Source organism: Ascidia mentula, chromosome 3, assembly GCF_947561715.1.
Source record: "Ascidia mentula chromosome 3, kaAscMent1.1, whole genome shotgun sequence".
NCBI classification, from domain to species: domain Eukaryota; kingdom Metazoa; phylum Chordata; class Ascidiacea; order Phlebobranchia; family Ascidiidae; genus Ascidia; species Ascidia mentula.
The window spans coordinates 4813327-4837118 of NC_138568.1; the positions used below are offsets into that span (position 1 = coordinate 4813327).

The 23792-nt window shown below is 39.2% G+C and overlaps 3 protein-coding genes across 3 annotated transcripts; 1 reads left to right on the forward strand and 2 right to left on the reverse strand.

Annotated features, from left to right (window-relative positions):
- Positions 1-2048: 2048 nt before the first annotated feature.
- LOC145894437 (polyunsaturated fatty acid 5-lipoxygenase-like) lies at positions 2049-9858 on the reverse strand. Its single transcript, XM_082983029.1, has 14 exons — positions 9750-9858; positions 9439-9625; positions 8643-8771; positions 7971-8225; positions 7359-7455; positions 6794-6947; positions 6099-6356; positions 5367-5559; positions 5047-5127; positions 4707-4825; positions 4288-4407; positions 3639-3773; positions 3133-3231; positions 2049-2572 (listed from the first exon to the last, which is right to left on the reverse strand). Exons 1-14 carry the CDS (start codon positions 9813-9815, stop codon positions 2393-2395), a joined length of 2073 nt encoding a protein of 690 aa, XP_082839155.1. The 5' UTR covers positions 9816-9858; the 3' UTR covers positions 2049-2392.
- A 5062-nt stretch (positions 9859-14920) lies between these two features.
- Positions 14921-21570, reverse strand: LOC145895430 (allene oxide synthase-lipoxygenase protein-like). The gene is made up of 14 exons (XM_082984237.1): positions 21502-21570; positions 21199-21385; positions 20550-20681; positions 19654-19908; positions 18848-18941; positions 18464-18620; positions 18041-18298; positions 17434-17626; positions 17028-17108; positions 16842-16960; positions 16451-16570; positions 16166-16300; positions 15552-15650; positions 14921-15100 (listed from the first exon to the last, which is right to left on the reverse strand). Exons 1-14 carry the CDS (start codon positions 21568-21570, stop codon positions 14921-14923), a joined length of 2079 nt encoding a protein of 692 aa, XP_082840363.1.
- A 326-nt stretch (positions 21571-21896) lies between these two features.
- Positions 21897-23299, forward strand: LOC145894823 (transcription initiation factor TFIID subunit 10-like). Its single transcript, XM_082983473.1, has 4 exons — positions 21897-22074; positions 22272-22336; positions 22636-22758; positions 22816-23299. The coding sequence occupies exons 1-4, from the start codon at positions 21961-21963 to the stop codon at positions 22895-22897; spliced, it is 384 nt and encodes a 127-aa protein (XP_082839599.1). The 5' UTR covers positions 21897-21960; the 3' UTR covers positions 22898-23299.
- Positions 23300-23792: the final 493 nt, after the last annotated feature.

Sequence of the window (23792 nt, forward strand, 5' to 3'; positions counted from 1 at the left end):
CTTACTGCTATTGACGTCAGTTCTGGCAATGCTCTTGATCCTGATCTGGAAACCCCTGAATGACACTCTCTGCACTATATTCATTGATATCGCGGTCATTTCTATCAGCGCCACTCCTTACGCCGTTTATATATCTTTCTGGGATCGACAAAACACAGCATACACAAACGTTGGATCAGAAAGGGCTTGGGTTAAAAGGTCGAAGATTTGTAGTAAAGTCGTTGTATGCGGACTATCCCTGTTCCTTCTTCTACAATGCATCGCAACTTTTCTCACAGGAGCCTTTTTCGTTCCCGTAGATAAGTGTGTGCGGGATGACGCAATACTGATATATGGTTCATTGTACATAGTCGGGTTGACGGTTTGTCAGCTGGTATTGTTTATTTTTCTTTTCCTACCATTATTGAAGTATTTTGATTTCTTGTCTGGTATTGATCAGGTCTACAAGCGTTGTGTACGTTCCGCAGCGATCTGTTTCACAGTTGACATTTTCAAAATTGCGATACTTTTGTATCTGAAGCCCAAGGTCACGGTATGGGATTGGTTGACCAATCCTATTTATGGAGGCATTTTTAGATTCATTTTGCTCGGTAACGTTATCTCTACGTTCTTCTCGTTTCCGGACTACAGAAAACGCTTATTTCCGTTTGCAATGATCAAATTCAAACGAGGTTCGAGGGTCGGATGCATCACGTCTAATCCAAGTGATAACAACTTCACCACGGAACAAGAAACTGCTCGCAACTCTGAACTAGAGATGAGAGTATTTGAAAGTAATCAAAATCCCCAAAACAACCAGGAAATTATTTCCGAAAACAATTCATAATCGTGATAAATGAACACTCTTTTGATGTAGTTAAAGTCGTGATTCTCTATTCTTCTGTCGCTCGTGAAAAAAGAAACAGAAAAATAAAAAATGCAGATCTAATTAGTTGAAAAACTCAAAAAAAATATAAGTAAGTTTGTTTTTGCACAGCGACCAAAACGTGTGTCAGCGCGTTGTGTGTATATTTGTGTTTTTTGTCATCCAAAAAATTCAAAAAATAAAAATATGTTGAAAGATATAAATATTTCTTCCTACGTCATTCACCAGCAACAAGGTTTTGCATACGATAGTACAAAAATGAAAAAAGTATGTCGAATCGGCACTTTCCAAATTAAAACTAAAAAACGCCTTTGTTGATCTTTTTCTCACCCAATATGTAGCAAAATGTTATGTAAATAAATTATTCATCTTCTCTCTCTGGTGGAATAATGCATTTTCGTTTTTAACCTGTTTTTGCAGGCCCTGTTTTACAATAAATCATAATACGAGCAAATGGAGTCAATAATATGAATTAAATATAAGGTTTAGTGCATTATTTACGGTTGCAGCAACAAGTAATGGTTTTTTAGTAAAACCACCTGTCCGCTTCGAGATAATCAGATTAAAATCAACCAACCGAATGAAATAGCAATTTAAACGTCATTTTTTGTTACACGTCATAATTTCCGTCAAAAGTTTGTTGCATTATATACTGCTTGAATTTTAATGTTTTTTAGTCTGTTTCATGTATTCATAGTGTTGCTGTACCTGGTGAGGAAAAACAGTCTTGTGACAGTCACATTGTCTAGTTGGTGGCTTCCACGGGTTTCGTCTCTCAGAAATTGTTATGACGTTAACTTATTCACAAAGATTTTTCGTTTTCTATCAGAGCAACGGTTGAATGCCACCTTGGACGTATTACGTTTGCTGAACGTATTATCCACTGATTGAAAGGTAAAGCCTTTCATGTTCCAGAAATACGGCCCTGCTAATATGTTTAAAGAGGTGCCTGCATGAGCTGTACGAAGTTGCTTCTAAAGTGTGCGTAAGTCAATTGCCACAAGTCCAATAAGAAGCAAAGCGTTACTCAGCATAAAATGTGCTGACATTATTCACGTCACTACTTTTACAGAGACGGTTAGTTTTCGGGTTCAGGCGAGTTCGTTTTTATCGATTTATCTATTGTGACAAATATATCAAACAGGCCTATATCATTGCTTTTTTATTACCTTTCTGTTGTCGTCTGGTTTATAACATTATTTACAACGACGATAATACAAGTTAGTAAGTGCGACATTTTCGAGTAATTGAAGTTGTTTGGTAAACATGCAAATACCACCAGGAATAAAAAATATACAAGTTTTGTCAACACTTTTAGCCGGAAAACGTGGCGTGAACTGAATAAAAAACAGTAACGAACTTCTATTACAACAAAAATATCGGGCAAAAAGTTCTGACTATTGGAACTCAACATTTGTTAAGAGAGATAGAAGCATGTTAATAGAATCGAACACATAAAATAATCACTGGATAAATGGAAACAATCTTGCCAACGTCCAGATAATAAGGTGGAGTGAATTTTTGTGATTATATGGCGATGTAATTTGGGACCCTCGACGGAATCAGGAAGGTATATGGATGGACTTGTGGGTCGGTTCGTTTGTCAATTTCCTTCTCCAACTCCTTCAAAGCCTCGGTGTACGAGTTCTGTATGTTGATGATCGGCTCCTCGGTAAAGAGGCGCTTGTTGTACTCCCCGAGAAATACCTGAATTGCCAATGGGAATTATTCACAATAGATTTTTTTACCTAAGTTAAATTTGAAGTTTATGAAAACACTCTAAAATGACATCGCGTCGTAAGGAAGTTTTCTTTTGAAGAAAACTTGTTTCGCCAGTTCTGACATAAAAACGGAAAAGTAAAAAGTAAAATGATAAAATATTAACATGTCTTTTTTAAAATAGCACTGCGTTATGCGACGAGGTTATTTATATCGTAATTTTAAGTGCAAAATATCCACCTACGTCACGCAGAACAAGTGGCGTTAAAAAAAGGATTTCACGAAGAAAATATCTAGTGTTTTTAACTTTGAAGTGTCTTATGGGAAAACTGATCTGGCGCCACGTGATGCTGTTAAGTTAAGTCAATATTTGATTCACTTTGGGTTATAATAAAATATGCATAATGGCGCAGCAATGGGCGCGCCACATAACTAACATACTTCATTTCTCCGACATGTTATCGTGTAAATGTTTCATTCTGTGCCATACATACATACATGGAGTCAACTATTGGTATTTTCTGAATTGCTAAAAATAGTTTACTCACATCTTCACTTGAGAAAGAGGAGAGTGCGAAACTAACAGCAATCATGATAATCGCCATTTCGAGGTTGGGCAGGCTGTCCATAATTAATTCATTCGTTGCCTGTATACAAACATATGTAAAACCTCGTCACTGTTATTGCCAATGTCCTTAATATGTTATAAACGTTTAACAAGTATTCCGGCAATGATGTTTAAAAAAATCAATGTTTGGTTGCTATACATCAGCCTTCGTCAGGACCATTATTAATGTACAAAATCTACATGGTCAGATGTCGAGACACATAATCTCATACACACCAACGTTTTTCTCTGTTACATTGGTACATCCTGAAAAAGGCTGCTGCATAGCAACCGAAACATTGGTGTTCATCAACATTATTGCCAGAAGAGCCGCCTGACAGCAACAGTAATAAATTATTTGACGAGCATTACTAACGTTTATATAAAAAAAACTACAAAGGGCTAAATGCGGTGATGAGACCTCAAGTGGATTTATACCGCACATACCTCTCCCTTCATGTGAGGTGCAAGTCTCATGGCCAGTGGTGCGTTTGGTGCGAACTTGTACGTCTCGTACTGACCAAAATTAACTGCCGCGTGTTGCACCGAGCTAGTGTATATGATCGTCACACAAAGTTCGATCTGAAAATTGTTTTCAAGATTAAAAGAAATACAAAAAAGTTATAAGAATACCAAACAACAAATATAATTTTATGTGAACTGCAGAAAGATGGCCACTGTTTCGACCTATGAGGTTTCATCAGTGCTGCTTGGTGTAAGGATGGACGGCTCCATGCTCACTTATATGAACAAACAGAAAGCCAGACAACAAACACTAAACAAATAAAATGCAAGCAAATTCCCAAAATGGGCAGATTATGCAAAACAATTATGACGCGAAGGATCTGATTTTGAAAAGTACAGAAATATCAACCGCCGCAGCGGGCCCGGGGCGCTCTGGGGCCAATAAATAACAAAAGGGGGCCTACAAACACTATTGTTTTCATCATTAAGAAATTTCTGTCGTAAATGCTGAGTTCCATTTACAAATTAAAATGATCTTCTAAAGGAAAGGTCCTCGCACCGTCACATCTTTCTTCTCTCAAGGGCCCTGCGCCTCGGTTACTCAACCCTGTCGTTCTATGCTTTTTCCTACCAGCTCGTCGAATGTTTTAATCTCTTGTGGCACTCCTTTGGTGTTGCCATCTATCCATCCAACACCCTCTGTAGCGACGTCCTTCACCCAAGCTTGGAGCTCGTAATCGTTTTTGATGTCCTAAAGAAAAGATATTTTTTTTGTCAAATCCCGTTCTGTTGTGAATTCAATGTTTAACTTTATTCATATGAGAATTTGTTGGAAACATCTTCAGGCGAGGCGTGAAATATGTGTGGAATTTAAGGCCGATTCTGTAGGCCACGCTTGAAATGGTGTCCCGCAGTTTACCAAGCAAAAAATCAAATACAGATAATCTTTTTGTGGGTGAAATACAGGCCCCGCTTTTTTATTGAGACTTCGCTTTTTCTAGCACCGGGCCAGATTACATTTGTTTACGACAACTTTTCAATTTTCGTTACCTCTTCGCTCTTGTAGTAGTATGTAATAACTTCTTTCACATATTTAGTCATAATGTTCCAAAGCGCCAAAGCATCATCCCGGTAGTAATAATATGGGAGAAGATCCCTGTTGTCAGTTTCTGCGTCAGCAAAAATATCGTTAATATTCCGCATTATCATTTCTAGGAATTCGTACTGGGGTTCTTCTGCGTAGTTACACCAGCACTATACCCGCAAACAGCCACATAAGTTATTTAACACTGGTTGTTATTGTGTAAATATTATTTGGCTTCCAAATGTAACAGTATTTCGAGTTGCTTTTCAAGTACAATACGCCAATGATAGTTTAAAATATTCTTACCGTTTTTTGCTAGCACTTTTGGAATTACCAGATCTTCGAACTGGAAGGTCTTATACACAGTTCGGCTGAGGTCCAGAGCAGCTTTAAAAAAGACAAACCAGCTTAAACTTGCAGCAAAATGAAAATCTTAGGCTTGAAAGCATCGATAGATAAGGCTGTGTTCGCATAAGCCGATTTTGCTTATCTTGCTTTTAAACTTCATCATATTCAAGCAGCACATATCAACATACAACAATATACCTTGCTGCTGACTCTACCATACTATTTAGTCAATTTTTTGAAGCCTTTCAGGTAAATGCAACAATATCAGTCTTACTCACAGGTTGCAAGAGCTTTGTTCGGAAAGGCAGTGGGCGGAATCAACGCAGTTCTGGCGTCCGCGTTGATGGCGGACACGGTACGAAGATGAGGTCGCAGCAGTTTGTACAGCGGGTGAGGAAGGGGTAAGCAACGAAACAGAGAAACAGCAAACGGTTCCATGATAGAGTGTGTGTAAAGGAAATGATAGATCCACTGAAAAGCAATACACAGTGACTCTTATATATTGCTGTTTTGTCAACGATTTTAAATTTGATGTAAAATTGGTTGATTTATTAACAAGTCTCCTTGCATTGATTGCATTGGGAAACCCAGAATATCACGATGACAATCGTAACTTAAAAGAAGGCAAATTCTTTTAGGAGCATTCTGGTTACCGTTCCTATTAGTTCTACTGTTTCCTTGGTCAAACTTAGTGAATTGGAAACACATTTACACCAGCGCTGCGTTACAACTTTACTTTAGGCAAAGGTTCTCTGGCATCGCAGCCCAGACATTCCAGCTAAACTGGGTCAGCCATTTTTCCCAACAAGTCGAAGCGAGATCTGAAAAATCAAGCTTTCGGTGTTGTTTAAACCTTCGACACAGGGCTTACCAGGCCTAACGCTCTATCGACTGAGCTACGAGAGCTCAGCGGTTTTGCGGGGTATTTTGCGTTGTTTCACTCATGACCTTATAGGCCCAAAACCCTGTCGCGGGCAGCAACAACAAACAATTCAACGCCTGGCACCTACCTCATGCATGTTACCCTGCGCGACACGGAAATACATTTTTGCCAGGAGCCAATCCTCCTTGCCATCACCAGGGGTAAAGAGGTAGTCCCTGTTGCCAGGAATTAACTGAATGGCAATGGGCTTGAAATTGCCCTCGGTGTCGACGAAAAAGAGCCCAACAGCCTCTGGGCATATTAGCGGTAGATTGGTACCAGGGGCGGGGTTGCGACCGATGTTTTTAAAGACCTTGGAGTAGTCGCTGATGTAGACTCTTCCAGCCTTTAAAATATTTCATTTAAGGTTCAGTCAATGGCAGTTCTGTATTATTTACATTGGGAGAAGGTTTCAGTCAACTATAGCTTTTGGATCTTTACCAAATCATATTTTTCCATACAATCAGAATGTGCATGAATGATGAAAAGGAAATAACCAGTATAGGGTACCCAACAGATCGACGTTGACCGGACAGGTACCACAAAGTGGAATCTATTGTGCCTGCTAGTGTAAAAGCTAACACAGTGCCACTGCAACAGCTGCATTGATGAGACCTCACAGGTCGAAAAAGTGCGTGTACACACCCTGTCTGCAGCTTACAAATAACCAGTAGTTTTAATATTTAAACAGGATCCTGCGCCAATCGTTTATTAAGGATACAAATTACGCTATTCGCATTACGTGAATATATTTTGGCTAAAAGTCGGTACTTATCGTATTACCTCCATTTGGCATTCCAACGTACGTCCCTCTAGAAAGTTCTCCACGTCATCGTTTTTGACGTTAAAGTAATCAGGAATTTCACGGCACCTTTTAAATGCAAGTGGACTGATTCCCGTCATCACCTGTCTTCCCATTCCCTCGTCAGTATCCCAACTAAACAGAAAATGGAAATTAGGGTAAGCGGTTCGCTGGCTGTCCATGGCTGTCCACTATAATCGCTGGCCTGTCCATTATTGAAATCTCGAAGGAATATGAAAAAGAAACAAAATGTTATTTTTGTCAGCATTCTTAACTGTCTTTGCGTATGTGTTTTCATTGCTGTACTTTTAAATTTCAACATACCATAGTTTTGTTAAGACTTATATAATGTGTTTTGCCTTGTATGGAAATTAACACGCAAATGTGGAAATCAGCGGAAAAAGTAGTGGAGACCAAAGTTTTTTTGGCTACTTTTCACAATTGTTTTAGTTTAATACGAATTAACTAAATCGATCGTCATAGAAACCACTAAACTTTAGATGGCAATTAAGTCACAACATGCAACTATATACAAAAGTGACTGACTCTTTCAGGTAATTCGGGTTTTCTTTTATTCTTTGAAGCTTGCGGTGAGCGTACAGACGATGGAACGAATCCACATCAGCCAGCGGTTCAACTACTCCTGAAAGAGATCAATGTCCTCACATTTATACGACAAAAACATGTTTGTCTTAAGTGTGAGAAAATTAAGTGTTGTTTTTTCCTGAAAAGTACCACCAGAAAGTGTTATACACATAAAAGGTTTTGTTTTCCAAGCGTTTGGTTTACTCAGGCGATTTTGTCGCATTTTCGGACTATTTGCGAAAAGATTATTCTACCTCGACCCCGCAAAAATATTTTGTTCGATTCCAAATTCAGCAACTCCGACTCCTATTGTGGGAAAATGTCAATAGTTTAAGTGAAATGGTGGCGGTTTTGACGTCACTAATAGTCGAATTTGTTCGAATACCAATTATTTGGATTGAATAGTTTTATATTTGAATAGGAATAATTTTTTCTTAGACATTTCTTCCAATTTGTCGCCACCTAAGTCGCCGACCATAATTATAACAGTTAATTAAAAGAGCCAAAGTTGCGATGTAAATTATATTCACCCTGCCATACAAACAATATACCATAACTAGAGCTATAACGTACCGCTTATCAGGTCGAAAATAGCCTGAAATCCAGCTCCTAGCCCGTCGTCCAAAAAGTCGCGAGCTCTAACCACGTCCCTCTTGAACATATTGGGTAGCTCGGCGTAAGAAGCTGCATCCACATACCGGGGAAGTCCCCAACCCACGCTATCCTCCGGGGGGCGGGGCACCCAACTGAACGTAACCTTGTTCTGCTCGATTTCCCTCTTGCGCAGGTCTTGCACGTAACGATTGGTGACCTTTTGTGGCAGCATGGCTGAAGGAAAAAGTTTCAAATTAAAGATTTTGTTTCTAAATACGTGAACTACATCCATATTCACCATTTTGCTTAAATTCGGGCAATTTGGAATTTCAGTTGTCTTTACGCATAATATATTTTGTTTTTTTAGTAGGAATGAACTTCTATAACAAAGTAGTAAGCTGTAAGTTTTTTGTTCCTAAAGTTTGGCATTATTTTTGTGACGTATAATTTGTGCGCAGATATTTGTACGTAGTGCAATGCAGGGCAACATATGAACATCAAACTGGAAACCTTGTAAGACAAAGACTTCATAGAAAAGTTAAAAATGTCTTCGAATGCCATAAAGCTAATACTCGGGCAACGGTATTTTCACCAGCAAGTAATATACTCAACATACATGCTCGTTATATTGTATCACACAAAACTGGAAACCTTTTCCTATGGTGACTTCCAATTCTTCCTCTATCCACGCATAAATGGGAAATTCTCTTTCATCACCTCCCGCGTCCACTTTGATCCAATCGCACAACCATTCGTCCTCGTGGTGCCGGTTTTCAAGAGCTGGACACAAAACCGAACGAGAATGTTTTCGCAAATACCTTCCCCGGTTCCGTGACCAGGCCCCCCGAGCGAAAAAATGTGCCGAAGCGAGGACCTTTTGTAATTTATCACATGGCATTGTCGGTGAAACCCAGCCTTTCACGTAAGAAATTCCCTAATTCGTGGTCCCATATTTGTTGCTCATTCGCCTCTAAACGACCAGGGGCCCTAGTGTGCCGCACCGACTGCAACCCCCTCCCATGGGGCCTGCGCCTCGCGTTAATATTTTCCCGCGGAAATAATCCGTGTTTGCCGACGACCATCAATCCAGAAAAATCAGGTCAATTTAAACTGTTACGCCCTTTCGAAACAATCGGCAACAAGACAAGCAGGCAGAGTGGACAAGTAATCACATTTCTTCCGTCTGGCAATCAACTTGAATAGTTTATGTGATGCAACTTACAAGCTTTTGTGAAACAAGTTTTTTTTTATGACCGAAAGGTACCACCAACTGGAGATTAGTGTGCCCGCTAGTGTAAAAGCTAGCACAGTGCCACTCAACAGCTGCACTGATGAGACCTTACAGGTCGAAACAGTGCGTGTACACACCCTGTCTGCAGCTTACCAAGTTTCATTTCATTCTTTGTTTTTCAAAACAGAGAGTCGATAGAAATCTTATATCACTTACTGATTCTTACTATCAACGGCATTCCAATGTCTTTCACATATGGCCGAAAGTGGTTGACTTGTCCCCTTTGAAAGTCAGAGTGCCAGAAGTTATCGAGCTTTATGGGACCTGTGGATTCGCCCGATGCGTTGATCAGGTCTATGTGAACCACAGATCGAGTGCCAGCATTTTTATAGGAATCTGAAGTCTAAGAAAAGAACTTATTAAATCGTTTATAAACCAAACTGTAACAAGTTCAAAGACAAATTGATTAGCCATTTTTTTATATTTTTTTGTATTTCACATAACATTTTCGTCAACATAAAGATTACCTTAATTATTATCCCATAATATATCTTGTTGTACGGATCTTCCGGTTTTTGAAAGCAATTTCCCATTTCACTTTCCACGCAATTTACTACCACTACTAACACAGTTTCTTTTATAGTTAGTGACAAAGAAATGATAAAAATATTAACTTTACGTGCATAAAACGATCGAACAACGTAATTGCCACACGCACAACCCGCACAGATTTAACTTTACATCAGAACTTCGGAACCCCCCTGTTTATCTCCGTTAGTCCCCTACTCTCGTCAAGATAACCGTACCACTTGACCCACTAGTATGTGAGCATTTAACATTTCATCTGCCTTCCTTTTTCAAGAAAAACACCCCGCCTCGCTCAACTGAATTCCCGTCATGCTCATGGACACATGATGTCATTTCGCAAGATCTGAATGAAGTCTTACTCTCAAATGACGTAACCGCAAAATACTTTTGCGCCTCGAACAAAAATCCCCCGACAACTTTCGACTGAAACAGTTTTCGAAATCCCCTTAGACCTTCGACTGTTTTGTAAAAGTTTTTGTACGTATTGATATTATTGTCCGATATGGATGGTCGAATTTGACAAATGTCTTGTCCGTCGGGTTTGACGAAAAGCGTGATGCAGATCTCAATTCAAAGATGGAGCCGCATAAATTCGCATCAAAACAGAGCACAGTTGCACCAGACAGATAACCGACAAAATATTGCACACTGGTTGACCGATTTCAAAGCATTTGCCAACAGAAACCAGCAATTAGACATGCAATTTCGCATCAAATTTGTAACGCATACTCATTGAACTAACCGTACCGCCATCTGTACGATCCCCGAATCTCATACATACACATGTTAACTTTTGTTTTAAAGTTTCAGACACCCGAACTGTGCTGGTATAGACCGCAGTTATACACACAGTAGTTCAACTACAGTTAGATTGATACATGGACTACATAGCTGCGATAATCACAACCCGGCTGCATGGTATATTCAGTATAGGTATTGTTGTGTGTAACAGTGCCGGAATTAAACATTTGATCGTCATTTCCGCAATCGCTGGATGTTCGAACCGCCGCGACATATGACTAAACTTCAAACTCAGTGGGCGGTTTATCAACTGAAGGCATTTGAAGTGTATATAGTAGCAAAAATTTCATCATCATATTTGTGAGGTTGGCTATCAAACTGGCTGAACTACAGTCGCACGTTGTCAGTAAAGTTTGCCGTTTTTTTCATCTTTACGTGTGCCCCCCTCTACGTACTCTCATCGAACAAATTTACGTTAGGAACCAACGTGATTCCAGCCGACAATATTTCAAAACAGATAAATAGAACGAATAAATTGAAAAAGCAAAATGGCTAAGTACAGGTATAAGATTTATGTTGAAGCACTGGACAATGTTGGGACGCATGAACGTGCGTGCGGAGATCGATGCAAACTTCAGTTATGACCAATGAATACGTCTTATTACCTCTACCTTAAAACACCTACCAAAGCCATCTGTAAATTGTATCCAGACCACTAACGAGTCGAAAACCTTTAAAGCCAACGGAAATAAGTGGTGGACTTGTGCTATCCATGTACGATCCAGCCTTGTCTCAATGGTGGTTTGTGATATGTACGCCAGACGAACTTAACGACTGCCGATAATGAATCAGGTTGAACACTAAGCCATATATGGACTGCTTAGTAACCGCAGAACGAAACAGGCTTTGTTATACACCTGTAATGGCCATGCGAGTAATTCGATGGTGTTGCGACCTATTATGTCAAATATGAGTCTCAATCCGAGTCTTAACAATATTATTTATGATCGATGGAAATCCTATTTGATTAACGCATTTGACATTAGATCGCACGTGAGTTCTAATTGTTGTGTTTTCCTAACCTGACTTAAGTAACTCTCGATGCAAACTCTACACTAGTGATGTGTTGCGCCGGATCCCGGTACCCGGACCCGGCCGGATATTGACCAATTTTCAATACCCGGACCCGGCCGGATAATACACTTAATTTTACCGGATAGTTGGGAAGGCATTTTTGTCCTAAAAGCGGACAAACATTTCGCAAATTACTCGTTTTTGGGACCCAGTCTGTTATACTCGCCGACGTAAGATTTTTCTGTTATTTGTTATTAAGGTTTTTCGTGACGTGTTTTACCATATTAATAAATGCCCACGTTTATTTGTTCCACTCATGACAGGCTAACCTTAACATAACATTCTGTTGGGAATCAAAAATTTTTGCCATAATACACGAATCGGTGTTAACAAACTGCCGGATCCAAATTATCCGGCCGGATTTGATTGATATCTATCCGGATCCGGCCGGGCCGGATAATTTGGAATTGGGAACATCACTACTCTACACCAATATTTATTTACCATGAACAATTTTGGATACGAAATTAACATGCGCAATTATACCAACGCCAAACTGAGTGAATTTACGAACTGAGGAGAGCACAGTACCGTTGCACTGCCCCTTTCCACCTCAGCTAAACGCACACGGAAAGTTTCATTATTTAAACCGGAGGGAAACAAAGCGAACGAGGTGTCGTGAAAAGAAGGGCGATCCAAGGACTAACGGTCAGCGAACAGTTAACAAAAGACGCACTCTCACACAAAACAATGAAGGACTTCTCTAAGGCGACACATTTAAGCTGGCCAATAAAATCACATAAAAGCACAGCTGTTGCGTAGAAACTAGTAACGAGATCAAATCACGTGAGAAAGCAACCGTTGCTATACATTTTGAAATGAGATGCTGGACAAGACGCTACGTATATAATGCCTTAACACAAAAACCCATGGAAAGAGATTCCGGACGTTGATGACGAAACTGGCTGTTATGTGACCATAGTTCATATTTCCAAGAATGCAAACGTTGCTATGTAACGTAAAATTACGTTACAGATGGTACGCAACCAAAGTAGTGCAAGATACAAAATGGTCATTTCGTAGCGACAAAGCGTAAAACTCTTACAACCCTTTTTGTCTTGAGCGCATTTTGGCTGAAAAACCTTGTCCGAACACATGGGAACGGATTCCCTTGCAACTACTCTTTCATATCCCTTTTATCGAATAAAATCATACCTTGACCAAAAAACAAACAAGCTACGTGAAATTCTCCGAATGGTAATCAGCCCCTCACATACGCCCTTGTGTGTAGAGCTTGAACGACCCAGGACGTATATACCAAGGAATATGGTTAAAATCAGTAAATTAGATACGGAGCCTGTTTGCAAGTCAAAGTTTAATTCGAAAATTCATTGCAGTTAAATAATTTCGAAAGCAGCGATGTGTGCCAAACTTTCCAACGACACTAACAGCCATGTGTGGTTTGAGTAGGTATTAATATCATTCTCATATACATATATTAGCATGCAAATTTTAATAAAGTTAGTGTTGTTGGAAAGTTTGGCGTATTAACTAAACTCTGTACAAAAAGCATGCCGCTACCTCCCAAGATGGTCGAGATATCCGCGTTCAAATAAAAGTTTAACTGGGGTTTTGCTTGTCACAGAAACGCTTTGATCCCCGGGTTAAAAGTTCGGATTGTTTCCGAAATCGTAAAACCACCAACAAAGTTGTTTAAAAATGTAGCATGGCTTTGGGGTATGAAGACCTTCGGCGAAATTGGCAGAGCAAAACTCTTTACTTTTTCAAGCTGTTTGTTTGGGCAATTCGATATTTGACTGCAGTTTAACTGCATATGAAAGCACGGAATTCCTCAAATTTTCGCGCTAAGAATGTGAAACTCATTAGACTTTCGATCGCGTTTCGTTTGTCGTGACGCGGAATGCGTGCTTGTAACCAGAGAGACTTATTTTGCAAGTATCGTGAAAAAGGGAAGTGACTCGGAACGGGTTGCCTGTACTGGCATACATCACGTCAGCAGAAACAGTCCAATTTCGCTTCAGGTTAACAAGTGACATCACCAATTTGGTTCACCATATTGTTGTAGGCGACCTGGGTCACAGAATTCTTTTAGGCTTGGTTCCCGAAAACGGTTGTGTAACATATTGCAAGCAACATAAAGGATATATTTTGTTTTTTTCCAAGTCATTACCTTGCTATAATGCACTGCCGTGATAAAATAGTTTTGCTGAAAATCTATAGGACTGCTTCACCTGCACAATTATATAATGATGGTGATCGGTTTTTGGTGATTGAGTCGTCGGTGAGACGCTCAACCTATTCAAGAAAAAAAAACACAGAATAACCGATCATTGAATTCTCTAGTAAACATTCCAATAATATGTGAATTGAGTAAATTTGAGATTTTGAAAGCTTTTCCTACTCTTGTATTGTTTCAGCAAACTAATGACGCTGGATTGTGAACATATTTTTATGTTTTTTTGTTATATTATTTCCAGCTCATAATTTGCGACATTCCTTTTCTCTCCTGCATGTGAAACTATTTGCTGCAGCAATTACAAGGCACCATTTCCTTTATCGAAACATCAATTTGGGGAGACATGGAAACCCCATTGACGCCGCCCAATTTTTCGGTTTCACACGCTGACATGACCCGGAAAAGTGACGTCACCTTTCGCAAAAGTGACGTCATTGAAAACAAGAAAAAATTAAAGGAAAAGGGGTATGCGTGTTCTTGGTATCTGTATCTGTAGCCTTCTTAAGGTTTGGATTCTGTTTATTTGGATGGGTATTAAGGATGCAGCATAAAACAGGTACAACAATCCAGCACGAAATTAACACTTTAGTTTATACCATTCAACCTCGAATATAATATTTCTTGCATACACGCTATGAACGGTTCCACGCCAGCAATTTTGAACTTTCTTTACGTTTAAAGTCCCGAACGATCCACTACCAGCAAACGTGAGCAAACAGAAATATTAAACTTAGCCTATTTGTAGCAAAGGAAGATACTATCAACCTCCAAAAGGACCTCCAAATATCCATTTTTCTTCACACAATAACGGTAATAATACAAATAGTTACCGTTTCCCGTTTTGCTTTAACAGTTTTTAAGCGGGGGTGCAAAATAAGTGGAGTTAATAACTTTAAATAAAAAAGCCAAAGCTAAGATGCTGTTAATCATTTTAAGTAAACGTTTACTTGAACCTATACTTGGTTCATCATCAGTACTACTGCAGCAGATTTTACATCTTAGCTTTGACCTTTTTATTCACAGTCTTTGAGCAATTTGTTAAATAGCGATGTAGTTTGGGATTCTGGAAGGCAGTAAAAATGTGTACGGGTGCTCGAGACACATATTACGTTGTTCTATTTGTTCTTCGAGTGCTTGGAGCGTCTGCTTGTAATTCTTTTGCATCCCTAATACTGCTTGTTCGACGAAGAGCTTCTTTCTGTAATCACCCAGGTAGACCTAACATAATTTACAATTTAATTCTGACCCAACCGTCCATCCCTAAATAAGTAGCAAAAAATGTCTGCCACAAACCACAGTGCCCACAACTGACGGCTAAATGGTAATAAATTCACGTGCCACCAACATTTTGTGCAAATCAATGAAACAATTTTAGTTACGATAAGCAAAGTGAAGCCAATAATATGAATTACACAGTTTTAATTACATTTAACAACCTTAAACAAATATCGTAAGGGGGTGCCAACGCCCAGGGTTACTCATTTAGACACACTTGAAGGGAATTAAGGGCTTTTCACGATCACCTACCCAGAATACCACGTGTCTTGACTGATGTATAGAAGCCCGCAACATGGCCGAATTATCGTTGTTTATGACAACTCCCCGCAAGCGTAACCGACCCATACAAAGCAGAGAAATAAACATTTACTGGTGAAAATAACGTTTGTACCTCACTCGGGGTAAATGATGAGAGAGTGAAAGCCAATGCGATGGTGTTGCTTGCCATAGTGACGTCAGGCAATGAGCTCATAATTCTTGCTTGTGATGCCTTTGTTAAAACAGTTTGGTAAAAACAGGAAAGAGGATTTACTGGATACAAACTTTAATGATTTACATATTTGTGCTTGTCTGTTTTTGTGGTAGTGGCTTATACTTCAAACAAATCTAGGCAAATTTAAATGTCACATCAATTATTAAAATGGTGGATAATGAATTAGCCAAAAGACACAACCGTTCCATCTTGTTTCGCAAATACTCTACGGCGACTCCCAATGTCAAAGGTGACGCAGCCACCAGAGGCGCAAATGAACTCAGATGAGTTAAAAACAATTTATTGTAATACAATTGACAAAATCGGGAAAGGTGCTCAATCCAATTGCCGAGTAGAAAACCTGGTCGGAATTTTAGCCCTGGATGACCTGGATTCAAATCGCGTGGCGGTAAAAAATGTCACTTTAAAGCACACATGTTTATGTTTAACCAATTACTGGAGCAGTATTTTTAATAGGCGTGTTTTGCTATGCTTATTAAGGGTACAACATATGTACCACGTGTAGAACATACCTCTCCCCTTTTGTGTGGTGGCTCCCTCATTGCGAGTGGAGCGTTAGGTATCAGACGATAGTTGGTAAACTGGCCGAAGTTAACGGCCGCGTGTTGGACGGAACTGGTGAATATGATAATCACGCAAAGCTCGATCTGCAAATTGCCTATCTAGGTAAATATCACGTCAAGAAATGTGGACATGCATACCACTTGCCTAATTAGTGCACAAACCAATGGAAAACACTCCAAACATCAAACCAAAAATCATGTTAATTTTGCCAGAGGAGGCATTCCCAAACTAACCAGTTGTTTTCTGGTAGTCACAGTTTTTGCCATTCCCTTGAGGTCGCCATCGATCCAACCAATTCCCTGAACCGCCACATCCTGCGCCCAATCCTGAAGTTCTGCATCTTCTTTGACATCCTACAAAAAGCATTGTAAATTATAAAATTTCCACGCGCAAAATCCGTGTTTGAGCCAAACTGGCTTTGTGTACAATTGTAATGCATGAAGCAAACCTTTTTGTTAAAAATACAAATATTGTTATTGGTTTCAATGTAAAACAATAGCCATATATGCCGGGTTTGGACATCTAAAAACAACAAACAAAATCGAAAATTGGTGTGAACTTCGAGTTATGTTGATATTATTGGCAAAGAATAGCCAAGAATGACAGTTAGGTAAAAGTTCCAACCTCGTCGCCAATGTAGAAATAGTTTATGACGCCAGATACGTATCGCTTCATAATGTCCCACAACGCCAAGGCGTCGTCACGGTAATAATACTCGGGAAGTAGGTTGCGATCAAGGGTTCCTGCAATCACCAAAGAACAAAGTAAGTGTTCAGTTTAACAGATATTGCTGTGCTATTGGAAAGAAACCTTTTTTCTTCAGCAGATTCGGAATGTGAAGATCTTCCATTCGAAAAGCTTTATACCACTTTCTTGTAGCAGATAAACCAGCTAAAACATAAGGTTTACTTAGTAAATATCTAACGTAAAGAAAAACAAAGCAATGTATTTATGAAACCAACAGTATTGATATACCATCCACACTCTTACGTGGTAAAAAAAGTAGTAATTGCCGGTGCCCTGTTTTGGACATATTAGCTGTTCAAATGCTTCATTCGCATAAGCTTTCTCGATTTAAAAAAATCTTAAGGTTCTGGTTTAATACGCCGTGTCAGTGTCAGGTCTATGAGCAACTACTACAGTTATAGACCTGCGCCTAACACGGCGTATTGAAGAAATGGTAAAAAAATGTCTTCTTTAATCTATGTCTGCTTACACAGTGCTAGGGCTTCGTTGGCTTTGGCGGTAGAGGGCATCAATGTTTTCCTGGCGTCCGTATTTATGGTGGGGACTGTTTGTAAGTGGGGCCGCAACAGCTTGTATATTGGATGGGATAAGGGGAAGCACCGGAACAACGACACGGCGAACGGCTCCATGATTGAATGGGTGTGTAAGAAATGGTACAACCACTGCGAAAATATGTTGTGAGCGCGACATACATAACAGTTTATTCGCAAGACAGGACTGAGGTAAAGCGGTCAAAACATCCAAAGTTAATTCCTTCACAAGCTTGACGCCGGTAAAATAAAAACTGTCGCTGTTTTGTTCAGTGTTTACCATTGGTCTTGGGGGCTCAAGATAGGCCTATATGTATTTTCAGGCCCCTTTACAATTTGACTTTGGGCCAGCATAGTCTTACTCTAGCACTGGGTGGCATATACAAAAAAATACACGGTTACATTAGCATTTACGTATGCTTTTATTTTGAATAGTGATTTAAAGAAATTATTCCACGTTAAACACTCTGAAATCTATTTTGAAAGCGATTTATTGATGTTGCAATTGTCAGAGTTCCCAGGAATTGTTGAAACTGTATGTTTCACCTCATGTACGTTTGCCTCGGCGGATCTGAAATACATCTTCGCCAGCATCCAGTCGTCTTTGCTGTCGGCAGGTGTGAAAAGGTAATCGCGCTCTCCGGGCACCAACTGGACCGCAATGGGAACGAATTTGTTGTCTTCGCGAACATAGAAAAGCGCCATGGCATTGGCGCAGTGCAGATTCTTCCTAGTAGTTGGGTTAACATTGCGTTGGATCCCATCTACCACATCACTGTAGTCGCTTATGTAGATTTTGCCAGCCTGCAAATGTACGGCAACACCGAAACTACTCGTAATATTTTAACGTAAGACTTTGCTAACATATGCAAGTGAAAATTTCAATTCAAACCAAATATAATTCTGTTAACAAAATAATTTACAGTTTAGACTTAACATCGCATTACTATGGACAACTTCTGCACCCACCTCCATTTCACACTGCAAGGTCTTTCCATTGCTCAGAAAAGCACAAACGTCTTCGTCCGTAACTTTAAAATGACACGGAATCTCATGGCAACGTTCAAAGTGGACAGGACTGATTCCAGTCATGCACTGACGTCCCATTCCCTCGTCAGTATCCCAACTGCAAAGTAATGCAAAGAAGGTTCAGTTTGGAGCAATATGTACACACGTATCAACTATTTAAAAAAACGTAAAAGAATTTATAAAATAGTACCTCTTGATTAATTTTTGCGTTGTCGCCAATCAAAAGAACCGAAGAACAAACGATTTGTTGTTTTGACCATAGTTTTTAATTTCAGTGAATTATCCATCCAGTCGCATATTTAAAAAATGTATGTTGTACTTTACCCATCGAGAAAGTTGGGAAGTTCGGTTGCACGTAATTTATTGTGGGAGTAAAGCCGCCGGAATGAATTGACGTCCTTGATCGGGGCCACCCAGTCTGTATTTACAAGGAAGTGGTAAATTCATAAAGAGACCATACTTAGGTACTGAGTCAAAACTATGCTTTGTAGTGAACAGGGTAGTTTCCTTCCTAATTTGTGTAAATAATTTGAATATAAATTACTACAATCGTGCTCTTCAATGTTCAACGTGGGTCTGTTTTGCATGTTACAAATGTAGGAATTGTATGCGATTGTAAAAAGCAGTGGTTCTCAATGCTTTTGTGATCGCGTACCACCTACATTTTTGTAGTGTTATTACGTACCGCCTATCTGGTTCCCAGCCGAAGTTTAAAACATGATTCACCGAAACACAATTTAATGTGAAAACCAGCAGGGTAGGTAATATATACGCATATTCAATTGTGCAGACTTGTAAAAAGTCCTATTTGTTTATTACAAAGAAATCGTGTATATTTTATCATATGTAACTTCATAAACGATCTGGAAGGGTATACCACTAATGGTACACCTACCACAGTTTAAGAACCACTGTTCTAAGAAGACACTGTAAAGCAGTGATTGCGGTTGCGCACCACTTGGAGAAAAAACAATTTCGAAAAGTACCACCTAGTTAAGTGTCACACAGTAAAATAGGGTGAATTCAAACATTTTTGACATTAATTACGGTTTTTTTAATTCGAACTATATCCGCAAACTACACTGCTGTAAAGGATATCATCGTCGTGAGACGACTAAACGCACTCTTACTTTCCAACAAGTTGAGAACTTCGGCGATGCCGCCGGACAAACCCTCACGCACGAGGTGCAGCAGCCTGGCGTCTTCGTATTTAAAGAACTTGGGTAATTCCTGATACGAATTCGGGTACATAAAGCGGGGAAGTCCCCAACCAACCGAGCCCTCCGTTGGTATTCCGGCCCACGTGTATTGAACCTTCTGTTTTTCGACTTCCCGGTGTCTTTGCGCGCGGAGATAGCGGTTCTCGGTCTTGTGTGTCAGCATGGCTGGAGCAGTAAAAATGATTCAGGTCTAGTTTGCATGTTTGTACATATAGTGCGTATTTAGGCCGCAGACAAATTTCATAAACTTTGTACACTTGTACCTGAATTTAGTTAAGTGAATTTAATAATTATTTAAGGGAACAGTGAACAAAAAAAAATGCAGCCAAGCTTTTTAGAGTAATCTGTCGTTTCTGATTTAACCCGTGAACCATGAAAGGCATCGCTTGCCCGCCTTTGTGGACGCTTAGTCGCAACTCAGTCAGGCGCTGATGATGTGCACAGCACTGTACAAAACGTTTGTTTATAAAGATTAACATATTAGCTTTGTCTTTTCTATTTCGTGAATCGCTTTTGATGTGCCAATTACCTACGTCCAAACACAATTACTGTTTTTTGCCGAATAAAAAGAACGGCAGAAACAACCGTGTTAGAGCATTTTGGTGGAGACGCATATAAGGTGTATATGGTTCATAGCCAGATGTACTTATTTTTCACCAAACTGGCCTGTACCTGGAGGATATGATGAAGCCTATGATACTTGCAAAACCTACAGGCACACCCAAGTGCACCGTTTACATTGCGTTTTCTTCCAAAATGAGCTTGTCATAATATGCACAATATGTACACGCCTACGTTGGACATACCATCTCCTTTCGCCACTTCTTTTTCTCCAAAATCAATCCAGTCATAAATGACGAAATTCACCTCCTCGTCTTGTCGTCTGATCTTGATTGTTTCGCAAAGCCATTCGTCGCTTCGCATGCTCCCTTTCAAAACTATTTGTGCAACAAAGAGGATTTGGTTTGAGAAGAAACTTTTAAAATTTAGTTTGCCACTGTATGTATACAGCTTTATGCCACGTAAGTTGAGATGGGCTGTCTGTGTAGTTTGCTAACATAGAACACAGGATATCTCAAGTTGTGTAGGTCTTCAGAAGGTTAGCAAATTCACGGAGTACAGGAAACCGGTATGTGCAGTGATCATATTCACAGAGCTATATCACATATGTATTTGGTTCGTATATGTTTAAACCCGGTCTCGTTTGTAATACACACTTATTGCATAGTTATGTGGACAATCTGTGTACAACACACGTTATATTTAATCACAATGTGAACCTAGGCTGGATTTATCGCTCGCCAGCATCAGCTGCCTTGTCGGCGGAAAAGGGCTGTTACACATGCTAGCTATTGTTGGGCGGTACGAGCGGAAATAAATTCATGAATGATTTGCGTCGTAACAATGTGTAACGTAACACACATCACTTCGTATTTAAAATGTCAACAATCTCACATATTTTGATCATGCATGGCAAGCCAACGTCCCTCGCCCAAATTCTGAAGTGATCAGTTCTGCCGCGTTCATGGTCGTTGCGCAGAAAGTTGTCCAGTTTCTGTTCATCGGTCGATGTCCCGTCTTCGCCGACCAACACAACATAAACTGTGGCGTCGGTTCCCGCATGCATATAGGCATCAGAAGTCTGCAAAACCCAGCAAAAAATAATTTTTCTTCGATGCAGAACTTTCAGTGCTGAAACACTTAGAACTGCTTCGTATTGAACCAGGAAAATTACAGTACAACGAATGTGGGTCTCACCTTGACTGCCACCTCGTACTTAATCTTCTGATAAACTTCCTTAGACGACTTTCCGCAACAACTTCCCATATTCACTTGAAGTATATGGCTCCTTCAAAAAATCTCAATATGTGTACGTATTCCGCACTCTGTTTAATCATCGCCTGTAGTTAGATTCACATCCGGTGTTTGACACACATTGACGAAAAGTACGGCTTTTGCGTTAGGTGATATTTTAACAAAACATTAAAGGAAAACAAAAATAAGTAAATTGTTTTATGATTTCGACTTTTAGGTTCTCAGATTTTCTACATAAAAGCAACATAATGCCAAAATGTCTCCGTCAATTAAAAACGCGACACGACGTAAGCGATATGTGTCGCTTATGACATAAATAAATAATAAGGAAGATTTTTCTTCATTGTTTTCCATTTGTTTTAAAATCAGAATAATAAGTGTGAATTCGTAAACAAAGCGAACATGAACGGCGTTAAAACTGAAAAAGATGTTTCTAGTGAAGAGGATGAAGAAATACAGTTAACTGAATCGCAATTTGTGGATTTGTTACAGCAACTGGAAAACTACACACCAACTGTAAGTTTTAGTCCCTTTTTAGCCTTTTTACCAGACAATACATATCAATATACATGTATAATATCATTTTCATAATGTGTGGAAGAAGTTGTATCTTAAAATAGCATGCATATTTTGTGGATAAAGAAGAATGGATTATGTTCATGGTGAACATGCATTTAAAGTATGTTTAAATTCTTGTCTGTTTGTGTTGGCAGATTCCAGATGGTGTTGCAGAATATTACCTCAAAAAGTCTGGTGTCAACACTACAGACACAAGAATGTGGGTTGTAGTTAGTGTAGTGTGCCACTTTCAAAGTAAACTCTTATGTATCACCTTTTACCTTTTGTTGGAGCTTTTCTATTTTCTTGCAACTCAACCCTGTATTGACATTATGCATTTTAAAAAATAGGGTTATGAAGCTTTTTGATGTGTTGTATTGTGGTTGTTGTGCAACAAAACAGTTCCCAATATGAATTCATATTTATTAATGTGTTTTCATAAAAAATGGTCCAAACTAATAAGGTAAAAATAAACTGGCCTGCGGAATATTTTTTAAAACCACATTTGTGTTTATGCAGAGTTCGTTTAATATCCCTCGCAGCGCAGAAATTCATGTCGGACATTCTGAATGATGCCCTTCAGCTAAACAAGATGAAAGGCTCAGCACAAAGTGCAAGATCAAGCAAACAAAAAGAAAAGAAGTGAGTGTGGTTTGGGATCCATAAGCTCAAGTTGTGTAACACACTTCTGCTTGTTAGGTTATTGCTGACAATGGATGATTTGGTTCCTGTCCTGGCTGAAAGAGGTATCAAGGTAAAAAAGCCAGCGTACTACACTTGATAAAAAGCAATTCCTTATTATCAATGTGACTTTTTTTTACAATCTTTGCCTTTCTTTAAAGCAATTAAACATGGTTGATCGGAAAACACATGCATGTGTTGGTTTCTTGCCTCGTTGGGCAACTAACATATCATTTAAAGTCAATATTACATTTTGGTTTTTTGTTTAAATTAGGCAACTGTTTATCACTTTTGTTGTAGCGTAATTTGAAATCTTTGTGTGTAACTAAGAGATGTTATTTCATCCAAGCTGTTTCGTAGTATTTCTCTCCTTCAAACTTTTCACTTGTGTTGGATATTGTGTGATTTTAATGTTTCGTTTAGTCACTGAATGTTTAGGGAAACTGCCGAACCATGTTAACTTGAAACTGTTTTTCTGAATGCTGTTAATAAAACGAAACACCCAAAAAATGTAGTTTTGGAAGCTCAACTTTTTCATCAACTGTAGAAGAATCTGGCCCTCAGTTGGGCATTATTATCTTCTCTGCAACAGCAAATCACTGCAATTGGTATGTATTCTGTTGCTTCATAATACCTAAATATAGGAGTTTTACAGACTGACTGTTTGTGGGTTATTTTGTTGAGTGTTATCATGACCTTTCACCCAGTTTCCGTTGCACATTCCAGACTTTACCTGAATTCAAAAACAATGAGCGCATTCCACAGCCTGGGTGCGTCTGACACTTGATACAGGAAAGAGCGTTGTTTCGCACAATTTGAACGGCCGCCAGTAAATTAATGTCAAGCTATCGTAGTTAGAAAGTGTTTTAAACTAAAGTAAAAAGTTTATACCGCAGCATTAGATGAAAACTCTTTAAGCAATTATTACCGACAATGCAGAAATTGAACAATCCCAGTATATAGATGGGTGTAAATGTGAGGACAATAAAATCTGG

Bases quoted from the DNA above. Each gene is read 5' to 3' on its own strand.
- LOC145894437 (XM_082983029.1), bottom strand. From the start codon at position 9,815: ATGGGAAATTGCTTTCAAAAACCGGAAGATCCGTACAACAAGATATAT. The intron at 6,948-7,358 runs GTCAGTCACTTT...TTTTCTGTTTAG, and splicing joins AACCCGAATTACCTGAAAGA to TTGGGATACTGACGAGGGAA. The intron at 3,232-3,638 runs GTATGTGCGGTA...GTTTGTATACAG, and splicing joins CACCTCACATGAAGGGAGAG to GCAACGAATGAATTAATTAT.
- LOC145895430 (XM_082984237.1), bottom strand. From the start codon at position 21,570: ATGGGAAGTTGTTGCGGAAAGTCGTCTAAGGAAGTTTATCAGAAGATT. The intron at 18,299-18,463 runs GTGGGTGCAGAA...GTACATTTGCAG, and splicing joins CCTTGCAGTGTGAAATGGAG to GCTGGCAAAATCTACATAAG. The intron at 16,961-17,027 runs GTTTCTTTCCAA...TGGTGATTGCAG, and splicing joins GAATCTGCTGAAGAAAAAAG to GAACCCTTGATCGCAACCTA.
- LOC145894823 (XM_082983473.1), top strand. From the start codon at position 21,961: ATGAACGGCGTTAAAACTGAAAAAGATGTTTCTAGTGAAGAGGATGAA. The intron at 22,075-22,271 runs GTAAGTTTTAGT...TTGTGTTGGCAG, and splicing joins TGGAAAACTACACACCAACT to ATTCCAGATGGTGTTGCAGA. The intron at 22,759-22,815 runs GTGAGTGTGGTT...TCTGCTTGTTAG, and splicing joins AGCAAACAAAAAGAAAAGAA to GTTATTGCTGACAATGGATG.